The following is a 20911-nucleotide window of genomic DNA, read 5'->3' as shown; positions in this document are numbered from 1 at the left end:
CACCCTCGTTACAATTCGCTTCCACTCCCGTTCACTTTGACACTGACCATGAGGCGCTGGGGTGCTGAAGGAATATTTGGACTTGGTGGTGGCGCCATATCCAAGGAATCACAGAGCAAGTGAGCGCGTTTTTATCCATCGTAGAGTGTTTTATTCTCAGTGCTAATATTCTGATAATACAGCTTAGACAAAGGACAGGAATGGATGAACAAAAAAAAACCTGAGAAAGCAATACCTTTTCTTTTGAAGGCTATGGAAGACCCCCGTAATTTGGATGCATGCATTAGTCTCGCTCTAGCGATGCCGCCCGATATCGCCATCGAGTTCTTGAAGAGAGGGGAACAACAAGGCTCGTCGTTATTCCGGTTTTATCTTACACGTTCTTTGTATTGACTTCTGTCTAGGTCGTGATGGCCTGAAGAGGTCGCTCGGAGAGGACTGCTTTGAAGACAATGCGCGGTATGGTGCGCCTAAATTCTGGAGTATACTTGAAACTCGGCCGTATATGCGTCTCCTTGGTACCATGACGCGTATATATGTTCAGTTAGAGGACTGGACCAAAGCCATGTATGTACAGTAGTTTTTTCTGTCGGTCATTGGCTAATTTGCGATACGCTGCGCAGAGACTTGTCACTCGAGATTCTCCGCATCTGCAGTTCGGACAATATGGGACAGCGATATTGGGTCGGGTCGCTGCTCTTACAAGCAGGGCGTCCGGCCGACGCACTCTATTTTACTCAGCAATGGATTAACTCTACTGACGGTACTCCGCCCGGAAGTGGAATGGACTTGAAGGAGCCGTCTTCGGCACCCCTAACTAAGAAAATTAAATGGGTTCATGACGAAATGGTCTACCCCGCAGCTTTGGCAGCTTTTACTCTCTGGGGCGACTGCGAGCTTGCTCGACAATATTTACATGCCGCTGTCAAAGCAAACCCTCAGGTGCTCATCAAAGTAGGTCTCCCTCTCGCATAATGGTATCTGATCCTAACGCTGTCAACGTTTAAAGGTGCTTGCAAATTCCAAGAGACCATGTAATTCCAGATCCACCATAGGCTTCTCAACCGCTCCTGATGAAGATTTGTTGTATTAATGCAGCCGACCTTAAAGCCACTCCAACCCGTTCAATGAACGGGCGAGAAACGGCTCATGACCACCTGTGGCTTACGCAGGACTTATGGTCGAAGCTAGATGTCGTGAGTTGGGTGGACAACGACGTCTTCGTGAAACAGCATGTGTTAAGAACATGCAGCGAACCAGGATGCGGAAAGAGGGAAGAAACCGTGAAGCAATGGCAGCAGTGCTCTGGCTGTAAGAAGGTGAAAACTCTATTTCCCTCTACATCTCGAAAAAGAAGTTGATTTTATACTTGTCCAATAGGTACATTATTGCAGCCGGGCTTGCCAGAAGGATCACTGGAACGCGCACAAAAAAAGTATGTCCTAAGAATTCAGCGCATTATTATGCGAACTGATCGATGTCGATACTCTTAGTGTGTAAAAGTGAACAGCAGTACGCTCTGCTCTCAAAGATGTATTGATGCAAGCTACGAACTGATTGATTTTTTTGGTCGGCGGAAGAGCAATTTGAGATCAATTGTATGCATCAATGGACTCCACACTATGTACTGCTTAGGCATTATTGGAATCTATACCAAATACCTAGTGTCTGCGCGTATATCCATGAATTGCGAAGCTCAGCTCATTGGATACTTAGGAGTTCCGCGAGTATCTATTGAAGTGGCTTACCGGCTACATTGGAACGGCATGTCGGTCCGGACTGCGAGGTCTCGTGATGCGTCAACAAGAACCACGTGACGGTATAAGGGCGCGTCTGGACTTGAATTAGATTTTTCACCAGTCACTGCCATCTTGCCTTCTATGCCATACAAGCATAAAATGTCGATTAACGCCTCTCTTCACGTAGGAAACGGTATTGCTTGTCGTTTCTATAACCACGAAGGCTGTATCAAGGGCGACAAGTGCGCCTACTCGCATTCTGCCGACTCTGATAGTATACAGGATTCGCGGTACGTAGCTCTTGTATCAAGGGGAAGTTTGTCTTCTTATCTGGATGCTCTAGGGGGAAGAACGTCTGCTTGCAATTTCTCAAAGGCTACTGCCGATTCGGCGACTATAAGTGCCGTTACTCTCACTCACGCAACCACCTCACGCAGGAGGACATAGACTCCGCCTCCGCCACTCCCGCAGCCTCAGAAAAGGTTACACCTGAGGCCTCCAAGGTCTCCTCCGATGTGCCCGAGAAGAAGTCAAAGAAAAAAGGGAAGAAAACCTCCAGTGGCAAAACCCACGCCCCTCGGACGGCGAATCGCTTCCGCCAAGACTTTGGGGGTGACCTCGATTGGGATTTCGAAAATGAAATGGAAGAGAGGATGAACAATAACGGATTCACTGACGATGAAGTGCAGGAGTTGTTGTGCCAGGGTGTCAAGCCATGGGACGATGATGCTAGGGTCAGTCTCCGTCCATGATATGGTAGACGTACTGGTTCAAGTTTCTTTCAGGATGTCCTCAACTTCCTGTACAGCTGCTCTTAGGAGCGGCTGCGCTTTAGGTTTTTCTGTAGTACGTGGCGCTAAGTTCGCCTGATTTCTGGGCCTCGTGCTAATGAGTCAACGTTTAGGGATAACGGACCCATTAACTCATGTCATGTCCCTCTGTAACCAACGATACGCTTGCTCTAAAAATATATTGAACCCGCGTTGCCGGTTGCCGACTGTGGCGCTTTTATTGCACCTGTGTGAAGACAACTACGGCAGACTCCCACACTGTCGCCGACTCTTGGGAGTTTTCACGGGATATGGTAGCCACGTATTTGGCACGTGTAGTCAAAGAACCGAAGATCTTGGAATCCATTAATGGAACATCATGCGGAGGGCGTGCTAGTTCGCTAACTAGGACGAATATCTCGTGTCTTAGTACGGAATCTGCCTTTTCCGCGGACGTCTTGCTGTGGCAACATGCTTCTAGTCAATCGAATTTCGATTATCTCCGCGTTCAAATTTCTATGTTCACGTATTGATGAGGAACTGAGATTTAAAGATCAGGTCCTGCATCGGCACCGCGTATTCACAGCGGCAGATAAATCTGGCTCCCAGATCCTGGATGCGAAATATTCTGCTTGAATACTTTGGTGAGCTCAATTCTCGGGTTATGTGGATTCACTCTCGAGTATTCACAGTGCTTATCATCGCGACGATTCCCAGTCATGCCATATGTTCAACAAATCAAATACATAGGAATCGGAAACTCGGTTCGCATTAGATGTGTGATAGTGCTCAAGAGGCGATGGTTCCACTAATCCGCTTCCTCACGTTATCGACGATCTTGGTGCGCATGAGAAATGTGCTTTACGCGCCGTGAATATGAGTAACACAAACTTCCCTAGGAAACGGAGCCTCCTGTCTTCCTCGAGGCTTCACAAAAACGGGCCCCGTTCATTGTTTTACGAGGTTATAAAAGGCGCTTCTGAAAGTATGAATTACCAATCTCAGCTCTTATTCTCTCAGCGAAAATGCCTCTAATCTGGTTCCACTTAGAAAGCGACGGTCTAATATTTGTCGGTCATTGGCTGGGCAATGGCTTAGACGTCTATACAGTATGTTGCACCTTTCGACTGCTTTTTCGTCGTCATTCGTCTTGTCTCTAACCAGACGAGAAGGATGAATTAGGAATTCATTATTACCAGCTTCACTTTCTCAACAATGAAGTTCTGTGGTGGCCACAAATTCTTTGTCACCCCGTGTTAGTTTTCCATATCTGTTCCATCTTCTGTTGATTGGCAACTGACCATACTTGTACTAGAATAGCCCTGGACGTCACAATCACAAAGGCTCCAGGGGAGGCTACTGTCCTCTCCAGTTTTGGACCCCACGTACAAAGCGCGTGAGCTTATGGTTCTCACAGCCAAGAACCTACCATACATTAAATAACGTCTATGTTATTCTGGATCGTGATATACTACTGCGGTCTTGTTGAGATGCGTATTAACTGGTACCGAATTATGTTCAACTATATCAGGACGTATAATACCATTAGTCTACTTGTCATGGTCATCAGTTGAGTCATACACAGCGCCGGACACCAACCTGTCAATGGGAGGCCTGCTTCCCACATGCATATATTGCTAGCACCATCAATCTTGGAACCACAATCGCGAATATTTGTTCTTCCCAGCAACGACTGGCGTCTGGTGGCGCGAGCGAGGCAAGGATTGTGCAAGGTCGACATATGTCGATCCTTCTCCCAAGTGACCAGACTTGAGAGTGCGAACAAGGTCCTGGGTGAAAATCCCGTTGAACCCAACCTTTCCTCGCTGCTCCTTTGCGAACTCGTACTCCCTGCACGCCGCCAGTACCACGTGAGAATTCATATCCGGGAGCCAGTCCTCTGCCAATACGGATCTATAATTAGGGAAGTGCTTCAAGGTCTCGTCTGCGGCAAGGAGCATCTCCTCGAGCGAAGCAAGTGGGGAGACGGTGCGAACTCCTGGTTCAGGCAGGTCCCGGGTCATACCACCGGAGTGACAACAGTCTAGGATAAGAGTAATTCGATGTCCCTTGATGCGAGAGATCTGGAAAAGGATTGTGTTGATCTCTCGGTCGCTGATGTCAGGGACAGGGATACCGTTGGTGTCGAGAGTGTTACGGTCCATCGGACAGAGGGCCTCAATAGATCCGCTCCCTGCAGCAGAGGATTCCTCATCGTCAGAGTCCGTGTCCCGACTCTGGAAGTACTCTGAACAGGAGTAGTGCGAGCCGTGTCCAGAATAATAGACGATGATGTTATCGCCATACTCGATCTGCGGGTTGGTCATGACACTGAGAAGGGTTCGAATAATATTGACACGGGAGGGAATAGAGGGATCGTCTGGGAATGTATTTGCCTGGGTACCGATAAGGCGGCGAACCCGTATTTTGGGCACGCCAAGGTGCTCCGTTAAGAATTTCTCCATTAACAAAGCGTCTGACACGCAGCCGCGCAGTGGAGATACTCTGTATGCATCAATGCCAATGACGACCGCCCAAAATCTAGAGGCGTCAACGCGGCACGGGGTCTACAAAGCTGTCGATGAATATCAAGGAGGATGTCCAAAAATATAATCTTACCGTAACGCTTGTCATCAAGGGCCATTCACGTTTCACTTTGTAGCGAAGCGCGCGCTGCTTGATTGCAAATTCGAGGCGGAGCTCGTAGAGTGTATTGAGAGCCTTGGATGCCGAAACAGATTGCGCGTCTCTCCGCGATAACGCTCTGGCCTTGGCTTCTTGGAAGACATCCACAGAGTCGAAGACGCTAGTCATACCATACTGTTTGGCCAGTCGAGTCTCCAGCTTTTGCAGCGGGTCGATCTTCTCTGCAATTTCTCTCAGCGCCTGATCTAAATCAGTCTGCCCAAGAGTCGAAATGAGGAGCTGAACATGCTAAGAAGATCAACACAAACCTCAGGTGCTTCGCCCGCTGTAAAATATCGTATCGGAGGGCTGGTTGGGGATGGACAATAAGGCCCGTATCGAGCATGACGAGGGTGAAAAAGGTCGAGGCGTTGTAAGTCGAAAGATAGCGGCCACAGGGTTGGGTACATTCACTCGGTCCCCGATAAGGTAAAGCAATTACTTTGCAACGGTTAACCGGCGTTTAGGCTTGGGCCTTTGGAAGAGAGCCGCTGAGCTGGAAGAAAGGAAGAGAAGGAACTAGGAGGAGGGCGAGGGGCAGGTTAAAATCAACGGCTACGATATTTGTGGTGTCAGTATCAAAGCCAGCCCAAGATTATAAAGGAAGGAGTGAGGGCACCCGTGGCTCAAAGTCAGGTTATCGCCAGGAAAGAAACCATCTGATAACCTCGAGGACTTGAGACTGCCTAAGCATAAAACGGCACATCATTTGTCAGGAACCAAAGCAAGCGCCAGCCGCGGTTTCGGTTTAACTAGGTTTGCGTATCTCAAACACTGATAACTGAGCTTGTTCTCACCCTGATACGGCTTGTAGATCGTCGTCACATTCTCGTTGGTGGAACTTGGAAAACACCGGAGGCTACGTCTAGCCTTCGTGCTCTTTTGGCGCTTTTATTTCCCTCTGGACCACTGTGGTGCGGATTAGGCCGCCACTCAGCTTAATCAACTGATAACAGCAAGGATTTGTTCAGCAATTCGACGAGGATTTCAATGGCCTCAGTATACTCCTGCAAAGGACTTAATCGTTAGTTAAATTCGCCCATAACTTTCTGCTCCTTAAATTGAATCTTGGGCACTTGGCTCTTAGGCGCTTGAGTACTACGGAAGGAGCCTACCTTGAGTTCCCGAACATCCGATTATTGAGAAGATAGATTTCATGCAGTAGAGGGATTGACATGCAACGTTCAGCTGATCTGATCTAAAGGATCCTACCCGTTCACCAGGTGACTTATATCGATGTTGATGCGGGTCTGCGGCGCTATTCATGACGGTATGCCTCGCGTTATCCCGTTCTGAGAACCTCCTTTTAAATTCAACTGCTCTCCAGATCCTTTGCATATATGCATCGTGCAGACAAATCTGGTATATATCCACTGTTCCGTGTGTTACTTCCTAGTACCCTAGGTGAATACAGAGATAATCTCATATCATTGCTTATCGTCGGCCATCATGGGTCTTCAACTTTACAAGGTTCGGTTCGATCATACTGCTCTTTATGCTCACTGAACTGTGTCATCAATGTCATCACCGGGAAGCTGGGACAGAAAACTAAACTGCCGGTTACTGCCGGGCCCTGGACGATCTCTGTTGTGTTGATTAAACTATCCGACTGAACAGTGAACGGGATGAATTCATAGCCTACACCAAAACTGGATCTGAACGACTTTTCTGTGAACAGCTTGCAAACAGAATGCAAAGACGTCATTGCCATGTTTTCAAGCGGGTTCTATTCCAATTCGTTTTATTTTGAACTATCTTGAACTTCGCATAATCCCGAAAATACTAGAGTAATTTGATCTTGCCCGGAACTATTCCGACACAGCATATCGCAAGTCGGCGCCAACCTGCGCCAACTGACATCAATCGCATCGGCAGTTTATCCCCGGCTAGGCTTATCAGTGTAGCCGCCGTGCTCAGCCGGAACACAACTTCGTTCGCTACAAAATAACATGAACATCTTGATCCTCGGCTGTTTTCCAGAAGGTACATTCTGCCTTGTTTAATACAATAAAGAATACAGTAACATCAGCATATCAATCGTCATCGTACCAATAGCTTCTCTCTGAGTTCGCATCTATTTTCCTTGTGGTTGGTATTGGCTTGGCATCCCTCCTGTCTTCCGGATACACGTTTCCCTGCTCCACAGGCAAAATAGGTACTGATATCGTCCTCCTACCACCTTCCGCAACATCGTGTGGCACTGAACGCATGATTATCAACGTAGGTGTGATGCACTGTGACGAACATGAGTAACCAGTTAAAAGAGATGCTAATGCTAAACCCACAGTAATGGCGAAATGAAACACATCCGCATACGTCCGCCACGACTCATCCCGTACGAATGCAACGAGGTAGACGATCAGTGAGATGCAGTACGCAGAGAAGAGTGCTACAAAATCAAAGAAGCCAAGATATATGACGAAGCAGGTGCAATAGATGCTCGCTGCAAGGACCAAGCAGAGATATGCGACTGCCGCTTGAGCTTGGACATCGTTAGGGTAGCATGTGAGAGTATAGAAGACTACGACGAAAGAAGGAGGAGGACATCAGAGAAGATGGTATCGAGGAAAGGAATTGCACTAATACGAACCGGTTGCGCAGACCATTAGTAGGATGGGAAGTAGGATCATTTGCCAGCAGCGATCCCAGGCAGTCCAACATCGCCAAATCTGGTCAAATGATATCAGACGATTATTTCGTAACAAAGGTTCGACTCACCATAACACTAGTGGCCGAGATGGTGCATATAGCACTCGTGATGGAATATACATAGTGTTGAGGGAGAAGATTGGCAGCGGAGAGCGACTCCAAGATGAATGCCTGTCGCTCCAAGTACCACAGGAAGGCAAAGTGGAGAGAAGAGAATACGTATAAGACAATGATTGCGGCAGTCATGACAGTAGTGTTCGTTCCCTTGGCACGTCGAGACACTGGAACGGAGGTATTCGTATAACGTGTGCGAATGTTCCAGGCAGAAATAGCAAATATTGTCGTATATACACCTGAAGATCGACGGTCAAACCAATAATACACAATTTTATCGACAACAACGGGCTTACCAAACATAAGACCGCCGACGATGCCCGTATTCAAGAGTTCGACCATGACTGACGTAGCCATATCCTGACCATTCGGAAGTTCGCGTTCAAAGTGCATTAGAGGTTGCTGCTGTCGTGAAGAATAGAGACCCTTTAATACCTATGTGTCGGTATAGCAACATTGGGATCTCCATGATTAGATAGGGGGAACGGAACAGTGTGAGAGATTGGAGAATTCGTGATACCAGGGACCTGGCGCCGGTAACATCGCCACCACCAGAGGCAAGACCAATGAAGACGTCGTGAGGTATGAACCACATCAAGGGATCCTAGTCAGTACGGGCTACGCGGATGCGGAGTTTTTCCAAGTTTGAAGCTGGGGGTCTGTCGGTACTTTGTATCAGCGTCGAGCATTCCTCGGAACGAGATTCTTGTCTGGAGAGCGCTATTAGTCCCACGGCTTCGGGCGATCAAATGAGCGTGATCTGCGAACGGGGTTATGATGTGTATCTGAGGTAGAAATTGTCTCACGGAGTAGTAGTCAATGTGTAGGTATACTGAGCTTCCAAATAACCAACTTCGACAGGTTTCACGTAGATCTCGGATATTTCTATCGGGACACGCCAGAGCTAAGTATAAACGAACCCCGCATTGTAACTCTTGAGAATTTGAAAATAACATGAGGCAGCCAGTAGTCTCCGCAAACGTCTGCGGTCATTCTACTATACAACAGGTGGATGTCGGAACCTGCTTCCGTCGCCGCTCTCATTGGCTACACAACTCGCCCTTCTCATTGGCTCTTCCATTTTTAGGCCTGATTTCCAACTGAGGAGGAAAGAGGGGAGGATAACGTGCTGATGGTGGTGGTTGGTGGTGGTGTTACCGGCGCCAGGTCCCAATAAGGAATGGCCGGGTCCACAGCCCTGACATGGCGAACCATGCGCTGTGGCTGCGAAGGCTCATACCGTTGTAATCACACTGTTGAGTGCGTCTCGCGGAGTAGAGACTCTTCGCAGGGTGCATGATTGAATGAAAAGTGATGGGGATGAGACAGAACGTAGATAACAATGCGCGATGGTAGGAAGAAAAAGATTCTATTCTCAGCAATTGCCGGCATTGACACCTTGAGTTAACGTATACTTTTGCGTATATCAACGATCATCGTTCAATTTGAGTCTTAGTGTTCACTCCAATTTAACGCCGATAACTTTGAGCTTCAGTGAGCACGCTATAGCTACACATATCATGCTGATTCTTTTCTCTGGCTTATACTAAGTTCTCTCGATATTGCTGACTAGATAGTGCCTACTTTTATACTAAATACTATTTTCATAGAACTTTCCACGCTTTTTCTACTGCTTCGCGAATGCCTCCCCGCTTGTCCAGGATTATGGTCAACCCAATTGGTAGAAGACGGATACAAGACGGATATGGGGGACCGGGGTGCTCTCTCCAGTCACACGTCAAAGCAATCATCGAATGCTACTTTACCCTTCCCTTCACTTCGTCATCAACCAACAGCGTCTCAGTGAGTAAGTGCTCTCCATTGGGCGGCACTGTCATTCTTTGTGAACTTTTTTTCATTTAAGTTGACTTCTATGGCTACCACCCACCGTCTCACCCACTTTGAAGTTGGTGTTCTCAAAGCAAGGTCCACGTATATGCATTACCTTCAAGCAGTAAAATGGAAACATTCATAGAGACGTGCAAAGCAGTCGGCTTCCGTGTTAACCGAAGTCTCAAGCGACAATATCCTCCCTTATTTCATTCCCGTTTTCGCACGTCACCTACATATTGGGAAAGTACCCGCCTATCTAAATGAGGACACATCCGATGCGCTGCAGTGCTTTATTGAAATATATCATGGGATTCAGACAAAGGAAGACAGGAAATGCCTCGTAGTACTCTGGCCTGACATTCTCGCTTGGTCCATCTATCTGCTCAACCACGAATGCCATACGTATCCGTTGCATGCTGTTCGCCTCATTGATAAACTATCCTTCGGCACATATGAAGAACTTCAGGAATTGATAGCTGAATCAGACGAACTTGGGCCTTTGATATACCGGAGTTGGAAGTCGCGACATTCATGCGCGGTGGAGGAGACTCGGCTTTTGTATCTTTTCCTTCCCCTGGACAAGCATGACACGCGGCACAATCCTGTCCTGAAGGAAATCCATCAGGAACCATCTCAGTATGTCAGACTCTGCATGCTATCCGTCATCGAACAGGCTTGCCGAACCCCAATCGACTCACGCGCCTTTTCGGACCATTTCGCTCTGGTTAAGAGGGGATGTTCATCGACAATATTATGTCAGGAATTCATGGACAACGACATCCTTGGATGGACTCTCTACGCACTTCGCCGATTTATAGACATGGCAGGCCGAGAGCCAGGGTCCAGATGGGATCCTTCTAGTGACATCTTAAAGACACCCGGTCTCGCCCTGTGGGAATTGTTCGATTTCGTCGAAACCCGCCTACGGTCAGACTCCACGATTGCTAAGGCGGCAAAACTACTTGATCTCGGTATTTTGGAGTATATTGTTAAACTATCAAGGTTTATGACGGATGAGGAATCGATTGGTATGTTCGGCTCAAAGACGTGCAACGCAATGTCCTCCATCGTTGATGTTTATCGTTGCCTGGCCTGAGGCTATCGCACCTTGCTGCGGAAAATAAACCGATCCATTAAGGCGGTAGAAAGACGGACGGCTGAGATTCCCGATTGGCTGAACGATTCGTGGAGCGAATTGGAGGAGGCAGCAGATTTCTATACTTTCGTCAAAGTTGAGCATGATGAGAGAGAGGGAAAAAGTCACTGCTCCTATTCAGAGGTGCTTCGATTTCCTAACTATTTTATGGATCGTTCTCATCAGCACACAGTGTACGAATACTTTACAAGCGTCAGCGCACCCCTTTGCCACATGCTCAGGATGCAAGAACGTGGAGTATTGTTCATCGGAATGCCAATCTAGTGATTGGAGCAACCACAAGAAGTCATGCCTGGAACTACGAACTGGTATGGATAGCATCATTTTTGGTTAAAGCATGTTACGACTGACACATTTTCCCAGCAGAGGGCTCCAAATTCATGCAGATTTGCTCACGCGACTACGATATGCTCACTTTTATGGCAAGGCAAGCCATCCGGATTAACGATCGCAAGCGGGAAGCCATGCTACAAGATATTCGTGAGCCTGCTGGGCGTGATTTTTGGAATACACCCATAGACACCGTGACCATCGCCTTACCGCCAAAGGCCAAGGTGGTAAGGATGTCTGAGCTTCACAGCATGTTCCCGAAGAACGGGGTTACGCACCGAATTTCCGAAATCAAGGACTTTATTCATCGTTATGGACTAGGAAGGGCCAGGATCATTGGCCTGTGCGCACCACCATACGCCCCATGGCATTGGCAAGAGGATCATCAATGGCGCCTGGAGTTCGTGATGCAATGATACATGGATGTTCATGTGAAGGATCGCGAAAATTGGAATCGTTTCTTTCTAAGACTGGACCTGCGAACTTGTTACCCACAGTGAGGCGTCCACTTCACGAATGAGGAGTGCCGAACTGATAAGTTTTTGGGTCCTGAAGAGAGTTGGGTCAAATAACGAGGTGAATATTCCGAAATGACATTTGAGCATAAATAGGATCGGTAACAACGAATTACGGAACAAATACTAAATTCCTCCCCTTAATACGATCCACCGGAGATCTAGGGGCAGCATTCGTTTCATGACTCCCCAAAAAGAGACAGAAGAAAAAGACGCACAGTAGCATCGTCACTGGAAATTGTTCCTTCCGAACCACCAGTGATCGTCAGTTTGGAGAAATCCCACGTTCTATCGTATTATATCATTAACGCACTGCAAGAAATCACACAAGAACAAAGCTTACCCAGAGCAGGAACCGCAGTCGACAACCAGTCGTTCGGCGTCATCTCCAACCCTGGAGATAAGAAGCAACAGGTGAGGACATTAAAGAAGAGATACACGGCACGAGACTTACACGACGGTAGTAGCGCTCCCAGTGAAGTTCACGTCCCTATCAAACGACATCAAGCATCGACTCGAATTCCTCGCATGAAGCTGACTCACGAAATGGGTCCGCCAGTTCCGGGGGTACCATCATCGTCAGGGTAAGACTGAGTGATCAGAACGCCGTATTCATCGATACCGCTGAGGGTGTTGCTGTAGAAATAGATTGCCTTTTAGTTTTCCGTGAGACCACGAGAGATCGACCGGTCCTCACCCAGAATATGTGATACCGGATACAGACGCATCTGTAGCTGTGGCCTTGACCTTGATTCTGCGCATAGTGAGTCTCACTCAGAAATCGAGTACAGGTGGACAACAAAAAGCTTTACCTGAATCCATACATCGAGTCGGTGACGGTGTTTCCAGAGATGGTAACGCCAGAGACGGTTGCATCGCTGGAGATGGAACCAATAGAGATACCATGCCCGCCAGAGCACTTGTTGTTCTCGAAACTAAGAGACTTCATGAGAGACTATTTTCACAGGTGGAATGACTCGGCGTACACGATAGTCGAGCCAGAGTTGATAGCAATGCAATCATCCTGGTTCTTGACGACCGAGTTTTTGATAGTCACATTATCAGCGGAAACGTCGAAACCCTGCAGAGCATCAGTTTTTTAGTCGCAGCTAAGTCACATTTACTTCTACTCACGTCGGTATTGTGGCCTAGGTCATCGGTATCACCGTCGCTGTCGTCGACCTAGAAAGCACTTGTAAACCCAGGAAGCTGACACGAAATTGGAGCGTACAGTGATGCTATCAAAGACAAGGCCGTCACTGTTTCCGATGGAAATAGCCTGAGCGGGACTGTTCAAAACCTATTGTTCCCTATTCAGCAGTATTCCGGAGTAGAGAACATCTAGCTGACCGTGAAGTCAGAGTATGTGCCGGAGCCCTTGAACCTAGGGAACACATCAACTTAGGCATCATCAAGAGACGAAAAAAATCTACTTCAAGAATGGATGAGGCTTGTCAACACCACCATCTGTGCCTTCACCGTCCCAGTAATCAGCGCCATTACCCTGAAAGATGGGTTGAACTACAGAAAGGTAAGAAATAATCCGTTTCTGCTCACGTCAAATGTATATCCCGCGCCGTTGAATGTGACGTCATCGCCATCGATGGTAAAGAGCGGGCCGTCACCTAGGAGTGGATTCAGTAAGGATGCACTTAACAAGAATACTACGAAAGATACTCACTAGTGGTTTTGGCGAAGGTGATATCACCAGCCATGGTGATAGTCGCGCCCGACATCGGCTAGTGTCGTACGTGAGATACAGTTTTAAAGGAAGGATATTCGATATGCTACTCACAGAGAGGGTCAAGGTACCTAAAACGTACGGTCGTTAGTAAGAAACACCGTAGAAGGAATAACGGACGTTGACTTACTTCCACTCGGAACGGTGAATGCCTCAATGGTGACCGAAGAGCAACTCGAGATGGACGCAGCAGTGGAGACAGAGGAGATCGTGCAGCTTGCTCGCTGTTCGAGCTCCCCAGTCGGGATAGCCGACACAAGTGCGAGAACAGCGGCGGTGAAAACAAACTGGTAGAAAGCGTGCTTGAACATGTTGTGATAGGAAAGCAGACAAAGGATGCTTGCTTCAACCTCGACATGTCCAGGTTTATATACGGTTTAGAGGGACTGTGCTGGATGAACCACGGAGGAAAATTAAGTAGGCGACAAATTCTAAGAGAAATGCGTGAGTGGTTTCAGTGCTAAAAAAAGAGCAAGGTAAAAACCATTGGCGTGTTGGGCGGATCACAGTGACTTGACCCAACCCGATTAGTTATCATTGTCTTCAGTGCTCACGCAAAATCCGAGTCAGTAAAGAGCATCTAGAACGCCATGTGACGTTGACCGTCGCTTGATGAACCCTTTTGTTTATGCGGTCTCGACGGTTTACAGTCTCAAAAAGGCATTACGCGTCTCCTGCGTAGCTAGAGCATTCGGTTCTCTACGCGACGCAGCAGATCACCAGCCCCATCCCCTACGAGCCGTCAAGACGTCAGCTCTTATAGCTTCAGCCGATACTCTGACTGTACATTTAGTCGTTTTTGCACGCCCGTGGGGCTGGACATAAGTTTCTCCATCGTCTCTTCCAGCCTTCTCTTCTAGATCATTTCCACAATGAAACGACGTGTCTTTCATTTCCGTTAGAAAACGGCGGTAGTAATTGCATCCAAAATAGCACGACCTATATTTATCACGAAATGGAGGGCACCTGATCCCGCGAAGCTCCCGACGAATGGCCGACACTTGGGAGGATCACGTCCGGGGATATGGCTGCTGTAACACTGGATGGTGTGTCATTGTGCTCAAGAAGAGGGACCAGAAGGATATATTGACCATCATCAGTCACTCGAGACAATATCGCACAGTACGTAGGTTGGACGGCGATACCAAGTGAGTGAAGAGCAATTCATCTTGCCTAAGAACTAAGAGTCAAAACCACTACATGGACATATATGAATAGAACCCACCGAACAACATATGACCAGCCCTGGCCTGGCTCCCGCCAGCCACTCTCCGTACAGGGCCGACTGCGCAAGGCGAGATATAAATAACTGGTCGCCGCATAAAACTCGTCGGACTCTGGCAACCGCATACTCTCGCGTCGCGATGTAGAACCAAAAGGAGCGCGGGGACCTCGTCGAGAAGTCAGGTGGGAAGGATGCAGCCTAACTGTGTACGATGCGGCGGCGGTAACCAGAAGAGATCACGAGTTTCCTGGTACCGTGGTCACAATTTCCCTCTCGATCGCTGCCGCCCTGTTGGCCGTGTCGTTGGCGCCATGGAAGACAGCATGTGAAACCGACATTTGTCCTCAGTGGATGGAAGCCTGCGGGGATGATCGAGTAAAAGGTGGGCGACCGATGATGGCACCGTCAGCACCACCATTTCCAGCAGCAGGCTTTCATGCCACGAAGTCTCAGATACCTCAATCCAGCTGATACGGCTAACCTATGGAAACGGTAGTGATGCAGCTAATGGAGAGGCGACCAAAATGGTCACAGAGGAAGATGCCTTCAAATTGACGTGTCCATAGACAAGGCTAGACCCAAATGACCAAGCCTCCCACCCGTGAACAAAAAAAATGTGTTCCTTCCACTTTCGCTCCGGACATTATATCGAAACCAACAAGTCCTCGTCCCCGACGTACTGTATGGAAGGCCCCCCACGTATTCCAGAATGGGGAAGCGCCTTTTCTTCCACTTTTGATGATGTCAGGTGAATCTATGAAGACGCGTGTAGAACCGTTGTAGTTGTTGATGAAGGCACAGATGGACCAGCGTCTTCGGAAACCAAGGCCCTGCGAGAGAAAAACATAAGCGCATGTATAGACTTTTACGAAGGCAGACCTACTACGACACCATCGGGAGCGTCTTCATGATAATCGGGATACCGGGCGCGCACGCGCGAAGGGAAGTTTGCTTTCACCGTGACGCGTCGTACATAAATGCCTGCGCTGGCTCGACTGTCTTCAAGGTGAGCTTGTGACTAAGATGTTGACCTAGACAAAGGTCTGTGAAAGGTGGCGATCCCTCTATCCTTTCTGCAGATATAATCAGCACAAAAAGCTGGCGGACTATCAAGGCGCGCACCTTCCAGCTGTCCTTGCCTCCAAACCATAGTACCGACAGACTAAATTGAGATCATTGGCTAACAACACGAGGAGGCATGCATAAAGATCCAGACGTAGAGCATCCTTACGGCTCCTCCAAGCCCTAATTGTGGTCGAGAGGTGGGTCGCCTGTTCTTCACGTGCATATAATGGGCTCCAGTCGTTGCAGTCACGTTGGGTCATGCGGGCGACGGTTTGGGCAGCAGTGGGCAGGTTTGCAGCCATTTTTCTGCTGCAGATGCCACGAATCTATCCTACACACCGAGTCGATATCCTGCAAGATTGTCCCTACCAGAGGTCGATGTTAAAGGTTGATGGATGACGATACGAGCGCGCCTTACCCTTGAGGCTGCCATTGCCATGTTCCAAAGGCATTTCATTCCAAATAAATTGAGGTTCGAAAGCGAGAATGCCAGTCAGTCACTAAGGTCCGCATAGAGCTGAGTTCAATTGGGTGGTGGGTAAAGAGGAAGAATGATCGGCCGATAATTGCCGACTCTTTCGTTCCTTTCTGGAGGTTATCTATAGCTATCTTTAGCTTCTGACCATCACCGCCATCTTTCCCCAGCTTTGTGTAGATTCGGATGGTATATTCTTCCAATAAGCTTTTGGGGGAGATAATTATTTCTTGAACGAGCTTGAATTCAATCGACGTGACGTTCACCTCCAGCCGCAAGATCGGTCCACGGTATTAATCGCGACGGAGTTCGTACTCCTCCCAATGGTAAGAAGGCGGAGTTCTAATCTTCCGACGGTGACTGTTGAATGTCAGAGACCATTCATGATAATCTGAAGATTATCACCACCTCGCTCGCGCTCCCAATCCATGACGCATCTCGAATGGCCAAAGACACTACAGGAATGGCGCGACAGATGCTGGAAATTAGAAGGCAGCTGGCCATACGACCTCTGGAGACGTGAGCCACTTCGAAAATTCTTCCAGGAAAACGGTTATACCTTGTGGATAAATCTGAATGTATGGGGCTTGGGAGGTGATTTTCGAGACCATCTGGAGCTTTTCCCGCCAAACGACGAACCTCGTCGACCTGACGGTTACACCTTCGTGAGTCGTTATCAATGTGAACCAGGCCTCGACATTGGAAGAATGATCTTTGGCCACCTCGTACGTTCAATTTTTGGGAGCTTTCAGTTCCCCTTACTCATTACCGAGCATTTAGAATAATATCCACTGTCCGGCGCGCACCGCTCATAATCAGGACGTTCTCATTCGTTTAGTTAGTATTGACGGCGATGCCACCGGGAGCGGGCACCATGAAACCCTCCGACGCCTCTCTGAAGGACAGACTGCTTCCGAGGAGATAACTACTCACTTCCTCTCTTGAATGAGCTTGAATTCGATGGGCTTAGATTCGCTGTTTTCCCTCTTCTTTCTCACGGCGATTGTGAGTCTATACCGTGGTTCTACGACGTGGAAGAGATACTTGATTATCTGGTGCAAATATTCAGGGTATGGCGTTCGTCTAGACATTCTGGAGTTTAACTGAATCTGTTGTTTTCTTTTTGCCAGGGCATTAAGTACTGCCATGACAACATGATTGCGCATCTCGTATGTTTTGCCACTGGTCGCCTATATCACACTGAAAATACTCCAGGATCTTGACAGCGATAACATCCTGTTCAATTTTATTGGATACCAAAAGGAGCCTGATGGAAATAAGGATGCTTATGTCACTTGGCCATTTCGATCTCAATTCCCTATTCGATATTATATTACCGATTCCGAACTGGCGGTTTGTTTCGATAAGGACTCGGATCCTGCGAGCAGGAAAATCACTAGCCTACCCAACGTCCGAGTGGGAAGAATGGGAGAGTATGCTCGAGAATACGCACCAGAAATGCTCGTTGGCGATCCCTATTGTCCCTTCAAGGTGGATGTGTGGTATTTAGGCCGGATGCTTAACGCTGACATGTATACTGAAGTGAAAGGCTTCATCAAAAAAGTGTGGAGTATCTCGAATTGACGATATGTTAAAGCTTAACCTTCTCGTGCAGCAACTAAAAGCTACCCGAGAGGATGCATCGTTCGATGATGTATTCGGGAAATACTTCGCCGAGGCAGGTGGAGAATGTCGTGTCCATTTGACGTGCTGAACCTCTGCCCTAGGACATCTTAGATACGGACAAGATGGTACATATCATACCCTGCGAGAGACCATAACGATGAGAGCCAAAACCAGGGAGCGCCACGGGGAAATGCCATTATGCACGACTATTCAGGTCAGTGTGGGACTCGGTGCCTTCCTCGCGGCCTCTTACAGCCCGGCACTATACCCACTAAAACCCCGCTCTGGTCTAACCAGTCCTCCGGTAAGGCTTTCTCATTCAGTAATGTACCTTTCCACATTGCTAATACTACCGCCTTCGTCAGCGCTTTTGAGCCATATCTGCGCTTATCCACTAGCATGCGGTCGATCATCAATCTGCGGTTCATCGCAGTAATCCATAGACCCCGGATTTCTTCTCTTGTGTGCCATCCCGAAGGGTCGTCATCTCCTCTCTGGATCCGGCGTTGGCACCGAATCTTCCAAATTAAATGAATCGTCTCTGTCATGAGGATTCTGTACATCCTGGTAGCAGCTTTGTCTACGTCTCCTTTTCTATTCTGGATCTGTATCAGTGTTGCTCCCAGCGCAATACCTAGGCTTGGTTGAATCCACTTTTGGCCTTTGCCTTCCCACAGTTCTCGTACTAGCTTCCACAACGTGGCTTGGCCTTCGATATTACACTCTAAAAGAATATGCTCCATTGATTCAGGCACCTTACAATGAGGGCACTCGCCTCGCACTGCATACTGAGGTCCCAAACGTTCCCAAAAGATTCCAATCTTGAAAGTATTCTGGAGTGCCTTCCGCAGGAAGCCTCGTATTGGCCTTGATACATCTTTGTGGTGAATTGACGTCCAAAGCCGGGTGGCCATCGGTTCGACGCCGTTTATCTCTTTCACTGCTGCCATTACTTGCGCGACTATTCGTTGGGATGACGACCGTTCTTCCTTTGCAGCCGCCATTCGCAGGAGATTGTACGCTTGACTCTGGGTCAGGGTTGATAGCCTTGCCCCGTCAACATTGAACTCGTGATCAATATCAACATTTGCTGGGGATGCTTCGTCTTCCCCAAGTTGTGCTCCTCGCCCAGCTAGCTCGTCTGCTCCTTCGTTTCCAGAGTCCCCGCTATGGCCCTTTACCCACTGGAAAAATATTGGGGCATTATGTTGTCGGAGTGCAGCCACCGTAGCTTTCCATACATCACTATTCGAGATCCCGATCCAGCCTCTATTTTCCCAGCATTTTAGGTTGAAGCACAGGCCACCTATCACGTACTTCGAGTCAGATTTCGTCAGCATCGCTACTCTCTGGACGGCTGCCAGGGCTCTCTCTAGGACGGCCCGAATTTCTCCTGAGTTGTTCGTCTGGTGCGGGCCTGGTAAACGTATGGAGATATTCCGTTCATCATTGTCTCCAAACCACACTCCAGCACCAGCTCGCGCCTCAGCGGTTCCATTATTGTATGCGCTTCCATCTGTGTAGGCTACTGATATGGTGCCTGCATCCTCACCATTTGTTTCAGGCCTGCCATTCCTGGAGGCTTGTCTGGGGCAAGTATCCCATCCCGAGGTGAATATCCTTATTCCATCTGTGAGGGAGTCTTCGTTATCCATGCCTGGGTCAAACCTTATGACACCGTTGTTTTCACTTTCCTCTAGATTATGCTCCTTGTCTGCAGGCGACAATCCCTTTTCATTGTCGACATTTGGGCGACGCGGATCCCATTTCTCCACCAGTTTGTCCAGGACGTTCTTTGCCGCCACAGCACATTTGTGTGGGTTTTCGCAGCCTCTTTCCATTCTATCCCGTCTGCAGCTGTCACACTTGCAGTTCTTCTGGCTAGTATGTGTCATGTCAGATAGGCATTTTGTTGCATCTGCAGCCTCCCCTGCTGTCTCGACACGGTGGTTCATTGCCAGACATTTGTATGCCTTCGAACCATATCTCTTCTGCGTCTTCTCCTTGAACCCTATATGGTGCCATATAGGAATTTGCCGGTGGACCTCCTGCGACGGCATCTGCATGTCGAGTCGCATATTCAATTCTCCGGCCACTCGCAGCATACCTGCAATGTGACGGGGTAGGCGAGAGTTAGGTCGTACGTTTACATGCCATGTCTGCAAGACGGTGTTGGCCATCACGTTTGGGCTCGGCTTCCCATTTTTAACGTGTTTGTTGATTATAGCATCTTTCACAAACCCAGCAAGTGGTCGATCTGCATCAAAGTTCAGGTATGATTTGAGCTTCATAACTTCGATGGCACGGTTCCTCATTTTGATGTCTAGGACTTGCATTCCTCCTTCTGCTATGGTGGCTGCAGCAATTGTCTTATTCACTGGTGTTTTCCCTTGATTATCCCATGCGAATTCACTTATCATCTTCTGTAGTTGGTGTAGGATTGCATCAGGCATTCCCTGTGCCCTTGTCAAGAACTGCGTCATCCCCCCTGCATACATCTGCACCAGTAGTCGACGACCTTCAATCGTAGGGTGCGTGTCTTCCCATGTCTCAAATTTCTCTTGTATACGGTCGAGTATCAGGGTCCATGGGGCAGCTGTGTCAACCTTGTTGCCTATAAAGGCACCCAATATCCTAACTGCCTCTCCGTCTCGTGCTATATGCACATCGTTTGGAATCTGCTCATTTCCTCCACCAAGTTTCCTGGTTTCCAGGACCACTGCTCTATATTCTGGGCTGCCAATGGGTATAACTTGTGTCTTCTCAATATTAAATTTCGCGCCTGATGCCCAACACCACAAACTCAGTATTTCCTCAAGCTCTGTCCAACTATCTTTGCTTGACAAGTAAACTGTTGTGTCGTCCGCAAAGAGCATTGCTATCAGCCGGTCCCTCACATTAGGTATCCTGTAGCCTTCCAAGCTCGAGTCACGCAACATTTGAGCCAGGAGTTTGATGGCTAAGTTGAAGAGAAGGCATGAGAGTGGG

General features: G+C 48.3%; 9 protein-coding genes across 9 annotated transcripts; 3 read left to right on the top strand and 6 right to left on the bottom strand.

Annotated features, from left to right (window-relative positions):
- The first annotated feature begins 11 nt into the window (after window positions 1–11).
- On the top strand, window positions 12–1702 carry EV420DRAFT_1558230 (uncharacterized protein). The gene is made up of 8 exons (XM_060473731.1): window positions 12–119; window positions 183–349; window positions 405–567; window positions 624–954; window positions 1010–1034; window positions 1099–1319; window positions 1381–1435; window positions 1494–1702. The coding sequence occupies exons 1-8, from the start codon at window positions 49–51 to the stop codon at window positions 1538–1540; spliced, it is 1080 nt and encodes a 359-aa protein (XP_060328082.1). The 5' UTR covers window positions 12–48; the 3' UTR covers window positions 1541–1702.
- A 196-nt stretch (window positions 1703–1898) lies between these two features.
- On the top strand, window positions 1899–2557 carry EV420DRAFT_1645595 (uncharacterized protein; the record flags this gene model as incomplete). The annotated part of the gene is made up of 3 exons (XM_060477800.1): window positions 1899–2029; window positions 2083–2473; window positions 2525–2557. The coding sequence occupies 3 exons, from the start codon at window positions 1899–1901 to the stop codon at window positions 2555–2557; spliced, it is 555 nt and encodes a 184-aa protein (XP_060328081.1).
- A 1505-nt stretch (window positions 2558–4062) lies between these two features.
- EV420DRAFT_1558223 (uncharacterized protein) lies at window positions 4063–5054 on the bottom strand. The gene has a single exon (XM_060473730.1). It carries the CDS (start codon window positions 4972–4974, stop codon window positions 4156–4158), a length of 819 nt encoding a protein of 272 aa, XP_060328080.1. The 5' UTR covers window positions 4975–5054; the 3' UTR covers window positions 4063–4155.
- Window positions 5055–7119: 2065 nt separating this feature from the next.
- On the bottom strand, window positions 7120–8526 carry EV420DRAFT_680654 (uncharacterized protein). The gene is made up of 5 exons (XM_060483065.1): window positions 8254–8526; window positions 7913–8196; window positions 7785–7863; window positions 7480–7715; window positions 7120–7428 (listed from the first exon to the last, which is right to left on the bottom strand). Exons 1-5 carry the CDS (start codon window positions 8348–8350, stop codon window positions 7228–7230), a joined length of 897 nt encoding a protein of 298 aa, XP_060328079.1. The 5' UTR covers window positions 8351–8526; the 3' UTR covers window positions 7120–7227.
- A 3405-nt stretch (window positions 8527–11931) lies between these two features.
- Window positions 11932–13843, bottom strand: EV420DRAFT_1482050 (glycoside hydrolase family 28 protein; the record flags this gene model as incomplete). Its single annotated transcript, XM_060469843.1, has 16 exons — window positions 11932–11952; window positions 12010–12079; window positions 12135–12185; window positions 12246–12281; window positions 12335–12427; window positions 12489–12545; window positions 12604–12726; window positions 12778–12872; window positions 12926–12973; window positions 13023–13091; window positions 13142–13175; window positions 13225–13295; window positions 13349–13416; window positions 13473–13530; window positions 13587–13603; window positions 13663–13843. The coding sequence occupies 16 exons, from the start codon at window positions 13841–13843 to the stop codon at window positions 11932–11934; spliced, it is 1092 nt and encodes a 363-aa protein (XP_060328078.1).
- Window positions 13844–15238: 1395 nt separating this feature from the next.
- On the bottom strand, window positions 15239–16124 carry EV420DRAFT_1645591 (uncharacterized protein; the record flags this gene model as incomplete). The annotated part of the gene is made up of 5 exons (XM_060477799.1): window positions 15239–15385; window positions 15438–15587; window positions 15641–15752; window positions 15789–15830; window positions 15880–16124. The coding sequence occupies 5 exons, from the start codon at window positions 16122–16124 to the stop codon at window positions 15239–15241; spliced, it is 696 nt and encodes a 231-aa protein (XP_060328077.1).
- Window positions 16125–16725: 601 nt separating this feature from the next.
- Window positions 16726–17881, top strand: EV420DRAFT_1645590 (uncharacterized protein; the record flags this gene model as incomplete). Its single annotated transcript, XM_060477798.1, has 5 exons — window positions 16726–17022; window positions 17078–17134; window positions 17308–17367; window positions 17428–17466; window positions 17513–17881. 5 exons carry the CDS (start codon window positions 16726–16728, stop codon window positions 17879–17881), a joined length of 822 nt encoding a protein of 273 aa, XP_060328076.1.
- Window positions 17882–18138: 257 nt separating this feature from the next.
- EV420DRAFT_1273683 (uncharacterized protein) lies at window positions 18139–19263 on the bottom strand (the record flags this gene model as incomplete). Its single annotated transcript, XM_060467778.1, has 1 exon — window positions 18139–19263. One exon carries the CDS (start codon window positions 19261–19263, stop codon window positions 18139–18141), a length of 1125 nt encoding a protein of 374 aa, XP_060328075.1.
- A 36-nt stretch (window positions 19264–19299) lies between these two features.
- On the bottom strand, window positions 19300–20214 carry EV420DRAFT_1223420 (uncharacterized protein; the record flags this gene model as incomplete). Its single annotated transcript, XM_060466482.1, has 1 exon — window positions 19300–20214. A coding segment is annotated over one exon (915 nt), but the record flags the coding sequence as incomplete, so codon positions are not given.
- Between the last annotated feature and the right edge of the window lie 697 nt (window positions 20215–20911).

This window comes from Desarmillaria tabescens, assembly GCF_030435595.1.
Source record: "Desarmillaria tabescens strain CCBAS 213 chromosome Unknown EV420scaffold_30, whole genome shotgun sequence".
Lineage (NCBI taxonomy): Eukaryota > Fungi > Basidiomycota > Agaricomycetes > Agaricales > Physalacriaceae > Desarmillaria > Desarmillaria tabescens.
This window is presented reverse-complemented; position numbering and strand designations above follow the sequence as displayed.

Bases quoted from the DNA above. Each gene is read 5' to 3' on its own strand.
- EV420DRAFT_1558223 (XM_060473730.1), bottom strand. From the start codon at position 4,974: ATGGAGAAATTCTTAACGGAGCACCTTGGCGTGCCCAAAATACGGGTT.
- EV420DRAFT_1558230 (XM_060473731.1), top strand. From the start codon at position 49: ATGAGGCGCTGGGGTGCTGAAGGAATATTTGGACTTGGTGGTGGCGCC. The intron at 568-623 runs GTATGTACAGTA...TACGCTGCGCAG, and splicing joins GAGGACTGGACCAAAGCCAT to AGACTTGTCACTCGAGATTC. The intron at 955-1,009 runs GTAGGTCTCCCT...CAACGTTTAAAG, and splicing joins ACCCTCAGGTGCTCATCAAA to GTGCTTGCAAATTCCAAGAG.
- EV420DRAFT_680654 (XM_060483065.1), bottom strand. From the start codon at position 8,350: ATGCACTTTGAACGCGAACTTCCGAATGGTCAGGATATGGCTACGTCA. The intron at 7,864-7,912 runs GTGAGTCGAACC...TCATTTGACCAG, and splicing joins TCTCGGCCACTAGTGTTATG to ATTTGGCGATGTTGGACTGC. The intron at 7,716-7,784 runs GTTCGTATTAGT...CTTTCGTCGTAG, and splicing joins ACTAATGGTCTGCGCAACCG to TCTTCTATACTCTCACATGC.